Source organism: Canis lupus, chromosome 19 (assembly GCF_003254725.2).
Source record: "Canis lupus dingo isolate Sandy chromosome 19, ASM325472v2, whole genome shotgun sequence".
Lineage (NCBI taxonomy): Eukaryota > Metazoa > Chordata > Mammalia > Carnivora > Canidae > Canis > Canis lupus.
In genome coordinates, this window is record NC_064261.1 from 43,350,150 (window position 1) to 43,363,638 (window position 13,489).

At 35.4% G+C, this 13,489-nt stretch overlaps 1 protein-coding gene across 35 annotated transcripts in view; it reads right to left on the minus strand.

Annotated features, from left to right (window-relative positions):
* The window catches only part of LOC125753068 (protein SREK1IP1-like), a 187,002-nt gene that overhangs the window by 137,882 nt on the left and 35,631 nt on the right, over positions 1–13,489 (minus strand). For 23 of the 35 annotated variants that reach the window (XR_007404003.1, XR_007404002.1, XR_007404001.1 and 20 more), the window contains exons 5-6: positions 5,050–5,115; positions 3,398–3,439 (exon numbers count right to left, since the gene is read on the minus strand). The exons of 4 other annotated variants lie outside the window; for them this stretch is intronic. Coding sequence is in view for 7 of the 31 variants with exons in the window: in XM_049097402.1 (XP_048953359.1) it covers positions 3,398–3,439; positions 5,050–5,115 (108 nt within the window). In the remaining 24 variants the exon portion in view is untranslated. The remainder of the gene's footprint in view (positions 1–3,397; positions 3,440–5,049; positions 5,116–13,489) is intronic. 8 more of the 35 variants (XR_007404010.1, XR_007404004.1, XR_007404015.1 and 5 more) reach the window with 1 other exon arrangement.

Consider the following 13,489-nt stretch of genomic DNA (forward strand, 5'->3'; position numbering starts at 1 on the left):
TGAATTTGTATATATTAATGAGAATTAAAATGATTGATGAGTACATAAGAGTTCATTCTACTATTCTCCTTACCTCTATGTGTTTGGAATTTTCCTTAATAAAAAGGCAAAAAAAAAATAAGTAAAAAGTAAAATCAATAAATCAATAAATAAAAAGAGGTCTTTCTTATTTGCAGATATGTCTGCAAGTTAACACCATCCCAAAATAATCTCTGAAAAAGTAAATATATTAGATCATGATGTTTACTGATATATTCCAAGTGCCTATAACAATGTGTGGTACATAATAGTGACTCAATAAATACTTGCTGAATGAAATCATGATTGAATCTAGAACACATAGTTGAGATAATTACACTGTGGCAATAAGGCAAAATAAAGTTCCCAAAATCTAAATTAGGAGACTTCAGTTGTGTTAAGTACAGAAAAGATAAAATATGGCTTTCATATAATTCAGGTTCTACATCCTTTCCCATGGAGTTAGAAATCTAAAAAACTTTAATAAAATAAGCTCCCTGTGATGTAGGTAATAATATTTGTCTTTTGTGTGAAGTAAATGCTTCCACTTTACAATCCTATCTAAGCCACTCATTTTTTTTGTGCATTCTTCTATCACAAACAAGAGCCCTTTCACTACACATAGCCAGTAGTATATTCCATTTAAAACTAGTGTGTTACTAGTTCCAAAGGATGAGAGCATATATGAATTTCCACAGTATCTGATTTTCTTAAGATGAGAGAATCACCTTTATTTTTATAATTTTAGTTAAGTATATAACTTTTCAGATGTCCTGTGTCTCATAAAATAGACACCCAATAGACTTATGTATTTTAAAATGTTAATAGCAAATCCCCAAAAGTAACAAATCTCTCAAAGGGACATTTGTATGATAGTTTATTTATATTTCAGTTGATTCTGATATTTAAGACTATGGTTACAAGTTCTAGTCTAAGTACATTTCACATCAGTTATAAATATCTAAAAAATACTTTGGTATTGAGTTACTTATTTTCACTTGCTGTATTATATGCCTTCATTCATGTTTCTCATAAACATAAATAAAATACATCTAAATTATGATTATCACATAAATATCAATAAACAGATTTTAAGGATTAATATGAATGTAACTATAAGCTTCTTGAAGTTTCAAGTTTATGTATATAAAATGTTTGAGGTATAACATACATGTTATTTATATAAATGTTGACATAATGATAATGACCCAACAAAACAGTGGATGTGGTCCCAAACTGAAAAGTGCTTTCTACTTCAAATCAAGCTAGTAAAAATGATCTGACATTTCAATAATCAAAAATGAAATCTTAAGTTGTATAATACCTTTACTGGTTTTAAGGTAAGACTAACATATACCCAGATTATAAAATATTAAAAACTCTTTAAAATAAAAATCTGAAGTTTGAAAATCTACGTTTTTAAAAAGCCTGTTTCCCATTCACGCTTATATACGCCAAATATGTTTACTTGATAAAGACTCCAGAAGGTATTTCGCTATGTTTTCAAGCAACATTCTATATTGATCGCAGGACATTTGGCCAACAGTAATTAGTAGTGGAGTTTCACCACCTACTTAAATGCAATCTGTTTTATAGTAGAAGTGCTTAGAGTGTAGATTTTGCATCCTTTATAAAACAGGAAATCTAAGGCAATGACTTAAAGAAAGGATGATTTGAAGCTTGGATTCCATATTCATGGGAATTCTAGTCTTCACCCCCTCCAATCCATTCCCCACACTGAAGTAGAAAGTGAACATTCTAAAATACGAATTTGATTGAATTACAATCCTACTTAAAACCCTTCACTGACTCCCTATTATCATTAAGATAAAGTCCCTAATCATTCCTAAGCCTTTATCTTCTGCTTAGTATCCTCTGAATACTCCTTCAGTGTCATTTTTTAGGACTGCTTCTCTCACATTCTACTATAGGTCTTCATATGTGCCATGGTTTCCTTTGTCTTTAATGTACTCGGTCTTCTTTGCTTGGTATTTCCCCACTCAACTCTACCAAAGTGTAGCCTCTCAAATTCCAATTCACTTTTCCTGTAGACTTCCCTGACATCTGAAGGCCAAGTTAATGGGTTTTTCTGTAGGCTTCCATAGCACAAGTATTTATAGTAATTATCAAGCTTATCTCCCTGAATTGCAATCTCCTGGTTTTTGTCTATCTCCACCATTTCTCTAGAAACTTCCTTTAGAGATATGGATTACCTTTTTTTTTTCCCCAATCACATGCAAGGTACTTAATACAATGCCTAACACATAAAAAGTTATCAATAAATATGTGTTGAAATAACAGATGAATAAATTATGAGGAACACATTTATTTTTAGTTTAAGTCCTTTTAACATAGGCCATAAACAGTACAAATGTAGTCCCATATTATAACAAATAACATCCTGAAGGTTATAAACCTATCCTTCATGCATACATACTTCTTCAACTTAAACTTGTAATAACCAGTTCTCTAGTCCTTGAAATTTACATATTGGCCTTTGAAATATAATTTATTCCTCCATATTGACCTTGTTATTAAATGACTTTGATGGACAACTGAGCACTTTTCAAAAGTCTACCTTAAAGAGATAGAAATAAGAAACATTTGACCAGCCACAGTTTAAAAAGATGAACAATTCATCAAATTCTCTGGCTTGTTCTATTTTCCCATTCAAAGTTATATGAATTGTTTGCCACCTGAGTATTTGTCATTTTTATTTAATGTTTATAGATGTCAAATACAACTGGAATCTCTGATCAACAAAGAATTTGTGGTTGGGGATTCTTTTTCAATGAAAAACTCCTCTCTGTGTATAACTAGCAGTGCCAATTATAATATATAATAACTAGCCAATTCTGAACAAAACCAACCAACTACCTGAAAGTTCCTGATAGCTGGTTTACTAAAGAGAAAATAGTTTATGCATCAATGGGGGACATTAGAACATCAATAAATTCCCATAATAATTCAGGGGAAGAACTGTCTATGTAGTTGCTATTCAAAGTTCCTCTTTCTGACAAGATCCAATTGTGACTAGAAACTAAGCAAGTATGCTTTAATTCTAAGACCCAAAGAAAACTGGAAAAGACTAGAAATTATCCAGTTGGAGTTCTGTAAAGAAAAAGGACTATTGGTGGTTATAAGACAGTACTTCAGATCACACAAACAACCTTGTCCATTATTTGTTGGTGACTCAAGCTGTCGGTAATGGTCAAGACTGTAATCTATGTCTAGAGATAAGGCAGATTTGTACTCAGGAAATAAAAATCCTATCTTCTCTGAGATCTTACTTAAACAAAAATAAAAACAAAACAACAACAATAAAAACAACCTTTCAAGGTCTATCTACTTGACTTAAGGTACCTGAAATATTACATACTTTGATTTCCATGATATCTGATTTTTATTTCCTTTTTTCTTCCTGTAACAAAAAAATAAACATGACTTGATTTTTCAGTGTTAATGGCCAACAGATTTCAAGCCCCACCTGTATCCCTTCCCCTTCAGCTCCACATCTAGGCAAAGAGGTAACAAAGCCTGGGGTGGCTTCCTTTGGTGCCAACGAGAAGTTCAAACCACATGGACCCCTGCTTGCGGCAGAACTCTTACCCAATCCTCACCTCCAAACCACTCTACAAACCCAAGACATTCCATTCTCCTTTCCTGGTCATTCAAGCCATTTCAGACCTGCTTGAGTAGACTGTCCTGCTCTCTCTGCAGAAAACCTCATCATATGAGTTATAAAGCTTTTCATACCCCTTAGCGCCTGTGTGACCAAAACCCACACCAAATTTTGAGTGACTATACAATCTCACATACTGTCCACAAATGGAAATCACTACTAGAAGGCTGTGGATCTACAGAACATATTTTAAATATGAGTGAGGAAAAAAGAAAATTAAGTTTAAAACGAAACAAACAGGCCAACCTCACTTAAATAAAATATGTCACACAGATTCCAAACAAACTTATCTATGTATTTCATTACCAAATAATTTGGATAATAGCAATGACTGCGTAATATGCAGGGGCTGTCAATCAGTTCACAAGACAAAAGTGGAAGGTATGTAAAAGGAAATGAAGTAGATAGAACTGCATAACTCTGTTTATTTTTAATACCAAAAAGACATTAAAATAGAGCTCTACCTCACTATGGGAAGAGCACATTCCTAGGAATTATAAAGTATACAATTACAAAGTAATTATAATTATAGGAATTATATAGTAATACAAGCATTATAGTCTAACATGTTCTCATTGGTTGTCATTATAACACAGAAGATAGGTTCTGGGGGAAGGAAAAAAAAATACCAGCACTTGTTTAAAAATTTAAAAGAACTAATTTAAGATAGAGGAGAAGTTAATACTTCTCTCAAACATAAGAACGTTTTTTAAAATTAGCTGTATTAGGTATAATTAAGATATAATAAGACACACACACATTTCAAGTGAACAGTTTGATATTTCAATAGATGTTTACACCCATGTCACTGATGTAGATAATGTTGGGGTTTGGAATTGACGACCAAGAAAGAATTCAGTTGAGAGGCACTTGAAACCTCTTCAGTGCGAAAAGGTGGTTTTATTAAAGCATAGAGACAGGATGTGTGGGCAGAGAGAGCTGCACTGGGACTGTGAGGTGACCAACCATATACGTTCAAGTTGGGAGTGGGCTAGGGATAGCATAACCCTCCAAGTAATTTTGGAAACTAGCTTTCCAGGACCTTGACGGGGTCAAGGTCTTGTTAGGAAAAGGTCATTTACTACTGTCTAGTTAAAACTCAGTCATGAAACCCTTCAGATATATATCATTGGACCATATGCTTGGAGGATGATTGCTAATATATATCTTGGGAGGTATAGATAAAGAAAGTTTCCAAGGGAATTTTTATATGTTAAAGAAGACTTACAGGTCCCAAGGGGTCAGGATAATGTCAAGCTAAAATAGTCTTTTGCCCTGAGCTAAGTGTCAACATTAAGGAAGCTGACCTCCCAGAGGAAGGTTACTCAACTCCCGTTTCAAGGACTTACCAATAGGCTGTAGGCGGTAAGCCAATTTAATTTTTTCTTTTGTCTTTGTTTCCCACATCATAACTACTGTAATAATAAAGACATCAATATTTAATCATCCAGAAAGTATTTCAATGTTGCTTTTCAGTCAATCCATCTCCCAACTTTTCCCCAGAAAATGCAGATGTGATTTCTATCACCCTAGACATTCCAGAAATTCACATATATGGAATTATACTACATATGTATAATTCACATAAATATAATTATACTACATATATGTATTTGTACTACATATATAATACATATGTGTATTATGCTACATATAGTATATGTAAACTACATATATGTATTTCCTCAAGTTTTGAGACTCATCCACTTTTTAAAATTATTTGTATTGCTGTAAAGCATTCCATTCTAATGATATACAGCGATCAGTTTTTTTATTCATCTCTAGTGGGCTCTTGGGTTGTTATCAAGTATTTTGGCTTTTATAAGTAAATATTCAGATGCAAGTTTTTAATTACAGGGTCATCTTTTTTTCCTACTTGCTCTTAGTTTTTGCTTTTACTTTTAGTTTGATTGTTAATTACAAATTAATTTTCTGTATAGTAAAAGGCAGAATTCAATACTAATTATTTTTCCCTTCAGAAATGCATTTTATCCAACATCACCTACAGAAAGAGAGAGAGAGAGAGAGAGAGAGAGAAAAAAAAATTTACCCATTGGATTATCTTGGTGTCCTTGCAGAAAAAAATGAACATATATGTGTGGGTCAAGTTATGGACTTTATTTTGTTCTAATAATTTTTGTGTTTATCCTTACCCAAATACCATACAGTTTAATAAGTGAAGCTTTCTGATAAATCTTGAAATTGGGTAGTATAAGTCCTTCAAATATGTTACTATTTTTTCCCCAAAACTGATTTAGCTAATTCTAGTAGTCTACGTTTTCAGATATATTTAAAGCAATTCCAATTTGCATAAAATATTTTCTAGGATTTTAACTGACATTTGTGCTCTATCAACAGATCAGTGTGAAAAGAAATGAGAATGGACATTTTAACAATACTAAATCTTTCAGTTCATGGTGAGTTCATGGTGTAACTCACCATTTAGTCAAATCTTTAATTTTTCTTAACAATGTTTTGTAGTATTCAGTGAAGAGGTCCTGGGCAATTTTCATTAATTTATTCCTAAGGATTTACTTTGTATGCTCTTGTAAATGAAAACTGTTAAGTTGACTTAATAACTATTATCTTTTTTCTAAATTACATAAGATTTCCTATATAAATAACCACACCATCTATAAATTGCAACAGTTTCTTTTCTTCTTCAATTTGTATCTCTTTTATCTTTTATTGCCACCTTATTCGCTACCTATGACCACGAACACAACTTTGAATAAAAGAGGTAGAGAATGGGCATCCTTGACTTCTTCCAAATCTTAGGGAGAAAGCATTCAATATTAACCATTGTGTATAATGTCAGCAGTAGGATTTTCATATATATCCCTTATCAAACTAAGAAAATTACATACTATCCTACTTTCTTAAGAGATTTCGTCATGGATGGGATTGAGTTTTGTCAAATACTTTCTCTGCATTCATATACTCTATGTTCATTTTTTATATTGGTGTGCTAAAATTTTATTAAGGATTTTTACAACTACGATGATGAGGGTTATCAATTTTATCAATGATTTCAAGAAGTGAATTTTGCCATGGATAAATTCCTCTGTGTTCCAGTTTACAATTTATAATAGTTTTTCTAGTTTACAATTTATAACATGTCTTTAGCTTGTTAGTGGAATATTCCACCGTTCCCACTCAAAGACTTCTCTAGAAATATCCCATACAAAAAATTAAATATGTTGCATTTCCAATATCTTTTATTTAAAAACATACTTTTTTTGCTTGAAATTTCTTCTCTGATATATGGGCAATTTAGAAGAGTTTAAGTCCAGTCTCAAGTAATTGGGGATTTTATGCTTATTATTTCATTATTGAATTCTCATTTATTTAAAGATTTTTGTTTATTCATGAGAGACAGAAAGAGAAAGACAGAGAGACACAGGCAAAGGGAGAAGCAGGCTCCCTGTGCGGAGACCAATGTAGGACTTGATGGCTCTGCGCCACCCAGGTGCCCAGTCTTTGAATTCTAAGTTAAGCCACTGTGGTCAAAGAATGCAAAGAATGCAAAGTGCATGTTTTCCCAAAACCTACGGAAGAACCAAGGTGTTTCCTAATGTTCTCTATCTTGGCATCTTGGCGATTGGCAAGACTCACACTCTAAACTCTGTTTCCCCTGTGGATTTGGATGAGTTTATCTTAGGGCAGGTCTAAAGTAAACTTTTCTAATGTGAAATGAATCATATTTCATCAGTTCTAAAGTTTAATATTGAATGATAAATTCTTTAAAGTAATATCTATGCATTTTGTCTGGTCTAACTCTCCATGAGTTAACTACAAATCAAGAACCTTAAGGGACCCCACAGAGAAATGAGAAAGGATCCTATCCTGTATTGGGTCTTGTTTCCATTACAGGGAGTTGGATTTCTTTCCCTGATTCTACGGTGCTTATCCATATATAAAAAAAATACAAAGTTGGAAATTTGTGTACATTACTTTTCACTGAGATTCCAAAATGTCTCACAGTATAACCAGTATAAATTAATTCTCAATTTTCCTTTCTATCCAAGGATTTAATCTCCTTTGAATTGATATGTTACAGAAGTCACAGCAGTGATTGAGCAAAAATGAACCCAAACGAGGATCCTAGCAAGGTTATTTATTAATAATAAAAAAAAGCGGGGGGGGGGGGGGGTGTTTGTTTTAAAAACATGTTCCGCAACTAAGGAAATGTAAGAGACTTAAAAAAGCAGTTTTATAGAATCAAGCACCCAAATGTTTAACAGAAACACAGCTTTGGTCAAAAAGTTCTTATTGCCATGAGAAGAACAAAAGGAAAAACGGAGAGGTTCTCCCTGAGATGTGTCAGCAAGAGTGGAGACCTGACCTCCTAACAGTCTCCAAGCAGTAGAGGTTATTATGCAAATTGATGTGTCCAGCTGTTGTTCCTTTCTATGATGGATAAAATAAAAGGAAATAGGCTCAAATTGCAGCATGGGGTACTAAGGTTTGGCAGCTTTGCAAATGGCCCTTTGCTTACTAGCCCAAGGAAAGTGACAGCTGATTGCAGGAGGATATTAAGGAATACTGATTTCATCATTGATTTATGGTTTCTCCACCTGCCATCAGAATGCAGACCAGTTAAATGCTAAAAACTGTTAGAACACTGTGTTTAACTCACATGTAAAATAGATATTTTATATACAATAAAAAAGTACAGAGAAAATGTTACAGATTATTAAAAATTTTAAATAATATCATTTTAATAAAGAATATGCCTTTCATACCTCCTTGATTTGATTTCTTTTAAAGTGTTTTATTTAGTTCAATGGTTTCTTATCCTTATATACTTTAAAAGTAGAAATAGCTTATGTGAATTTAGACTTTTCAAAACCTTTTTGCCTGTATTATCTAACTTGTACTTCAGATATGCTTTTTTCCAGGGAACTGAGGTCCATGAAAGATGGGTGCCTTGATTAAGTGCGTATTGATTGATAAGATCTGGGACCACGATTTCAATGTCAGCTTCCTCTTGCTCAGTCTACTCTTCCCAGTGAAGCTTCTGGTGGTCTCTCAATAGATTGGTGATGTACAGTTCCTAAAATTCCTCTGGAGGGCGCCAAGGTGCTTGACCAGAAAAGCCAATCACAGTGCTTGTCATACCCTGACACCCTTCTTGAAACTCTTTTCAGGAACATGAGACTGGAAATAAACTGAGAAAATAAAATAGCAGCAGGTTTTGCTGGGAAGCCTAAGAACTATCATGACTACCTAAATAGGAAGCAGAACTTATAAAAATTCAGAATAAGATATACAGGGGAAAAGGAATCACCAATTAGGGGGTGAAAAAGACAAACGGTAGTTGAATATCAGGGAAAAAAAGAGGAGAGAGAAAAAGGACAAGTAGATGTATATGTTCCAGAGCAGTACAAATTCAATACAAAACCCTGAAAGGATCGGAGATCATTTGCCCCGTAGGTCCCAGTCATAGTCTCTGATTCTGAAAGTCCTCCTAGGGAAACTCTCCACAGGCAGATTTCTTATGGTCCCCCTTCTTCCTGAAAGCAGGTTCCACTGTACTCCCTTGCTATGTGCTCCTTCTGAAGCTGAACTTTTGAGACTTTTCTGGCTGCTTGGGTGCATATATCTTGCCAATATTCTTACCATCCACAGTATTTGAGATTTCTTGAGAGATTATTAGTTCGTTGCTATAAAAAGACATCAAATAAACCACTTAACACAGTATTGACTCCAGCATTTTATAGAGTTAATGATAGGGTGCCTGGTGGCTCAGTCAGTCTGGCTCAAGTCACCATCTCATGGGTTGTGAGATCAAGCCCTGCATGAGGCTCCACACTCAGCAGGTAATCTGCCTGAAGATTCTTTTCCTCTCCCCCTCTCCCCCCTCCCTACTCTTTCTCTCCCCTTCTAAAATAAATATTTTAAAAACTTATTTGAGAGAGACAGAAAGTGAGAGAGCACAAGCAGGGGGAGTGGCAGAGGGAGGTGAGATGCAGACTCCCTGCTGAGCAAGGAGCCTGATATGGGCCTTTCTCCCAGGACCCTGGGGGCTCATGACCAGAGCTGAAAGCAGAGCTTAATGGACTGAGCCACCCAGGGGCCTGAATAAATAAGTAAATCTTTTCTTAAAAAAAGAGTTAATGTTGACAGATCAGAACAGAAATGTTTGAGGAAAATAATTTAAAATAATAGTGATTCTAAGTTACATCAGGACATTTATTTAGTAGGATACTTATAAGTGTGTGTTGTTTTAAGGGGAAAAAAAGTGTATCTGAGATGGAGAAATGAGCAGATGGCTTTTCCTACATATGACTTATTTCTTTGAAATGTTAGAGCAGTTATTGATGGTCACTACTGCAAGATGCAATTTTTATTTTTTTTTAAGATTTTATGTATTTATTCATGAGAGACACACAGAGAGAGGCAGAGGGGGAAGCAGGCTCCCCATAGGGAGGTGGATGTGGGACTCGATCCCAGAACTCCCCAGAACTCCAGGATCATGCCCTGAGCTGAAGGCAGACACTCTCAACTGCTGTGCCACCCAGGAGTCCCTGTAATTTTTATTTTAATCATTTAAGGTACTTGTCCTTTGTATGCCTTGCTAGTGGTAGTGAAAGCCCTTTGTTGTTTTGTTTTGTTTTAGTGAAAGCCCTTTGAAGGATTCTGTATCATTTTCTTGACCATGTCTAAACTGTGTGCTGTCCTGAACTCACACAAATATCTTTGATAAAGTCACTGACTAAATAAAAGGTGATTTTTTTTTTTTTTCTGAACACTGTAATGTTTTAGGACTGGTACTGGGGGTTTTATATTCTTTGGCGTTTAATATTCATAAAAACCTTAATAATTGTTATTATATGTGAGAATAAAACATCTCAGAATGACAGGTGACACTACTGTTATCCCATAATTTTGGATTATAGAGCTGGAGTTTGAAACCAGCATCTCTGATTTAGTAAGCCTCTAATATTTCCAGCACTCAACACGACTCCCAACAATTCCCCCATTTATTCATACACCAGAAATTTAAGGAGAGATGCCTCTGCTAGGCACTGCTCTAGAACTAGGGATATATATAAACGACAACCACACTAACACCCCTTGTTTATGAAGCTTCTACTCTAATGAGTCTTTCGAAGTCTATGGCTCATAGATTGTTTCCAAATCAGTGATCCCAATTCATATCTTCTCTCTCAGCTTGCATATATCAACTCCAGAGTATAAGACTACAGTTTTGCATATGCAAAATTAAGTATGACACCCCTTCAGCTTTTTTCATATAGCTCTGTACCACTCACCCAACACAGACCTCCATTTCCAAGGCTAAGAAATAGTCTTCTCTCTGAAGGTAGTGAAGGCACATAGATACCCAAAAGGCTGGAAATGGTTGATAATTCTTTTCAGAAGATTTTATGGCTTTTGATAATAAATCTTATTCTTTCCAGACTACATTTTAAAATTAATTTGAATTGGCAAAACCTTTTGTTGTGGTATTGAATTATGTCCCCTCAAAAGATATGATGAAATCCTAACTCCCAGTATCTCAGAATGAAATCTTATTTGGAAATACCATTGTTGCAATTAGTTAAAATGAGGTCATACCAGAGTAGGGTGGGACCCTAATCCAATGTGACCAGTGGCTTTATAAAAATGGGAAATGTGTAGGGTTTTTTTTTTTTTTTTGAAGAGATTTTAATTATTTATTTGAGAGAGAGAAAGAAATTGGGAGCACAAGCAGATGGAGGCAGGTAGAGGGAAAGGGAGAAGCAGGCTCCCTGCTGAGCAGAGAGCTGGTCTCTGGGCAATCCCAGGACCCTGGGATCATGACCTGAGCCGAAGGCAGCTGCTTAAGTGGCTGAGCCACCCAAGTACTTCTAAAAACAGGAAATTTGGACACAAATTCACAGAAGGGAAACAATCAAAAGAGACATAGGAAGAAGACAGCCATGTGACAATGGAGGCAGAGGTTGAAAGGATGTATATATAAGCCAACAATGCCATATAATGCCAAGGATTGACTGAAAACTAGAAGAATCAAGGAAAGATTCTCCCCTACAGGTTTTGGAGAGAGCACACACCTGTTGACATCTTGATCTGGATCTTCTAGTCTCTAAAACTGAGTCAATGAACTTCTGTTGTTTCAAGGCATCCAGTTTTGATAACTTGTTATGACACATCTAGAAAGGAATACACCTTCCTTTTTCTCTTTTCCTCACACACCCTCTTTTATTCTTTCTTCTTTCCTCCCTCTTATTCTCTTAACTTTTTCTTATTTTGTTCGGTCACCTTTCACTCATCTTCTGTTTTAGATTCTGGTGGCAAGAATTAAAAAAAATCACTCAGCCACCATTTCTTCCTACTTGATTGATTTCCCAGGTTTGACATCTTCTTGGCAGTTCTCTTGCAGGATCCACGGTTAGAGTTATTTAATAAAGATCCCCTTTTATTTATGAGTGTTAAGGAATGCCTAGAAGGTTCAGAAATTCTCTTCTCAGTCCATATTACAAAATGCATGAGCTGATGGGAAAGTCTTAGAGCAATGTTGCTGCTCCCATTTAAAGATGCTGAGGCATATGTTTCATTGGTCCTCTGGCATCTTTATGTCTTCAAAGATATGCAATCTCCTTCCTTCAGAGAGTTATTCAGTGCACTGCAAACGATTAGCAAGTCCCAGAACATGTGAACGTGTGGATGCTTACCAGTCCCAGGTATACAGGGCATTTTTCCTCAGTCCTCAGTGTCACAACTAATCATGTTTTGCGTCTCATGGAAGCACTGGGCCACTTCACGAAGCGATTTTCTACTCTAGATAATCACACTACCCTGCTGGCTATGCAAATAATTCAGTGTAGGGCATCCTTCCCGAAAACCTTTACTCAGGGAAATGTTATTTCAAAACCTGATTTTGTGCAACTAAAAAGGAACATTGGTCACTGGCTATTTCCTTCTCTGAACATCTCTCCTTGTAAAGTTTTCTTGGTTACCTTGCCCTTGGATGTCAGGAACAATAAAGAACAAGAAAAAGGCATAAAAACATTAGCAAGACGCTATCTCCTTTTTTATAGTAGATTATATATACAATATATATTTTATTTTATTTTTTTAAAATATTTTATTTATTCATCCATAAGAGACACACACACAGAGAGAGGCAGAGACATAAGCGGAGGGAGAAGCAGGTTCCCCAAGAGGAGGCCGATGTGGGACTTGATCCCAGGATGCCGGGATCACCCCCTGAGCCAAAAGCAGACACTTAACCACTGAGCCACCCAGGCATCCCACAGTACACATTTTAAAAACAGAAACAGTATTTTTACATGCTGTATTTTATTTTAAAAATAATCCTAAAGTGTTTTTTTTTTTTTATTATTCCTAGGGATTATTGTAAAAGAGACAGTTAAAAACGATGTAGCCCATTTCCTTACAGAGCTTCCACTCTAGTAGGGGCAGCAGGTTAGCATACAAATGACTCCTGTCCATGCCCAGGCTATGTGGTATAGGATGGGAGGTATATTGGAAAAATGTGCAGATTCTGAAGTCCAGACTGTCTGGGTTCAAATCTTGGCTCAGCCACTTGTAAGTCTCTGATCTTGAACAAATTACTTAAGCTTCCTAAACCCCAGTTTTCTCACCTGTAACTAAATCCTCCAGTCTTAGGGCTCTTTTGAGGGATTTACAAGTTAATGTCCATAATGCCTTAGCATAGTTCTGGACACATAGGGAACTCCAAGGAACAGTAAGCTTCTATCTACAAGGGGAAAAGTAGTCGGGCAGAGGGCCTAAAAGAAAGTAGCTCATCACAACAGGATG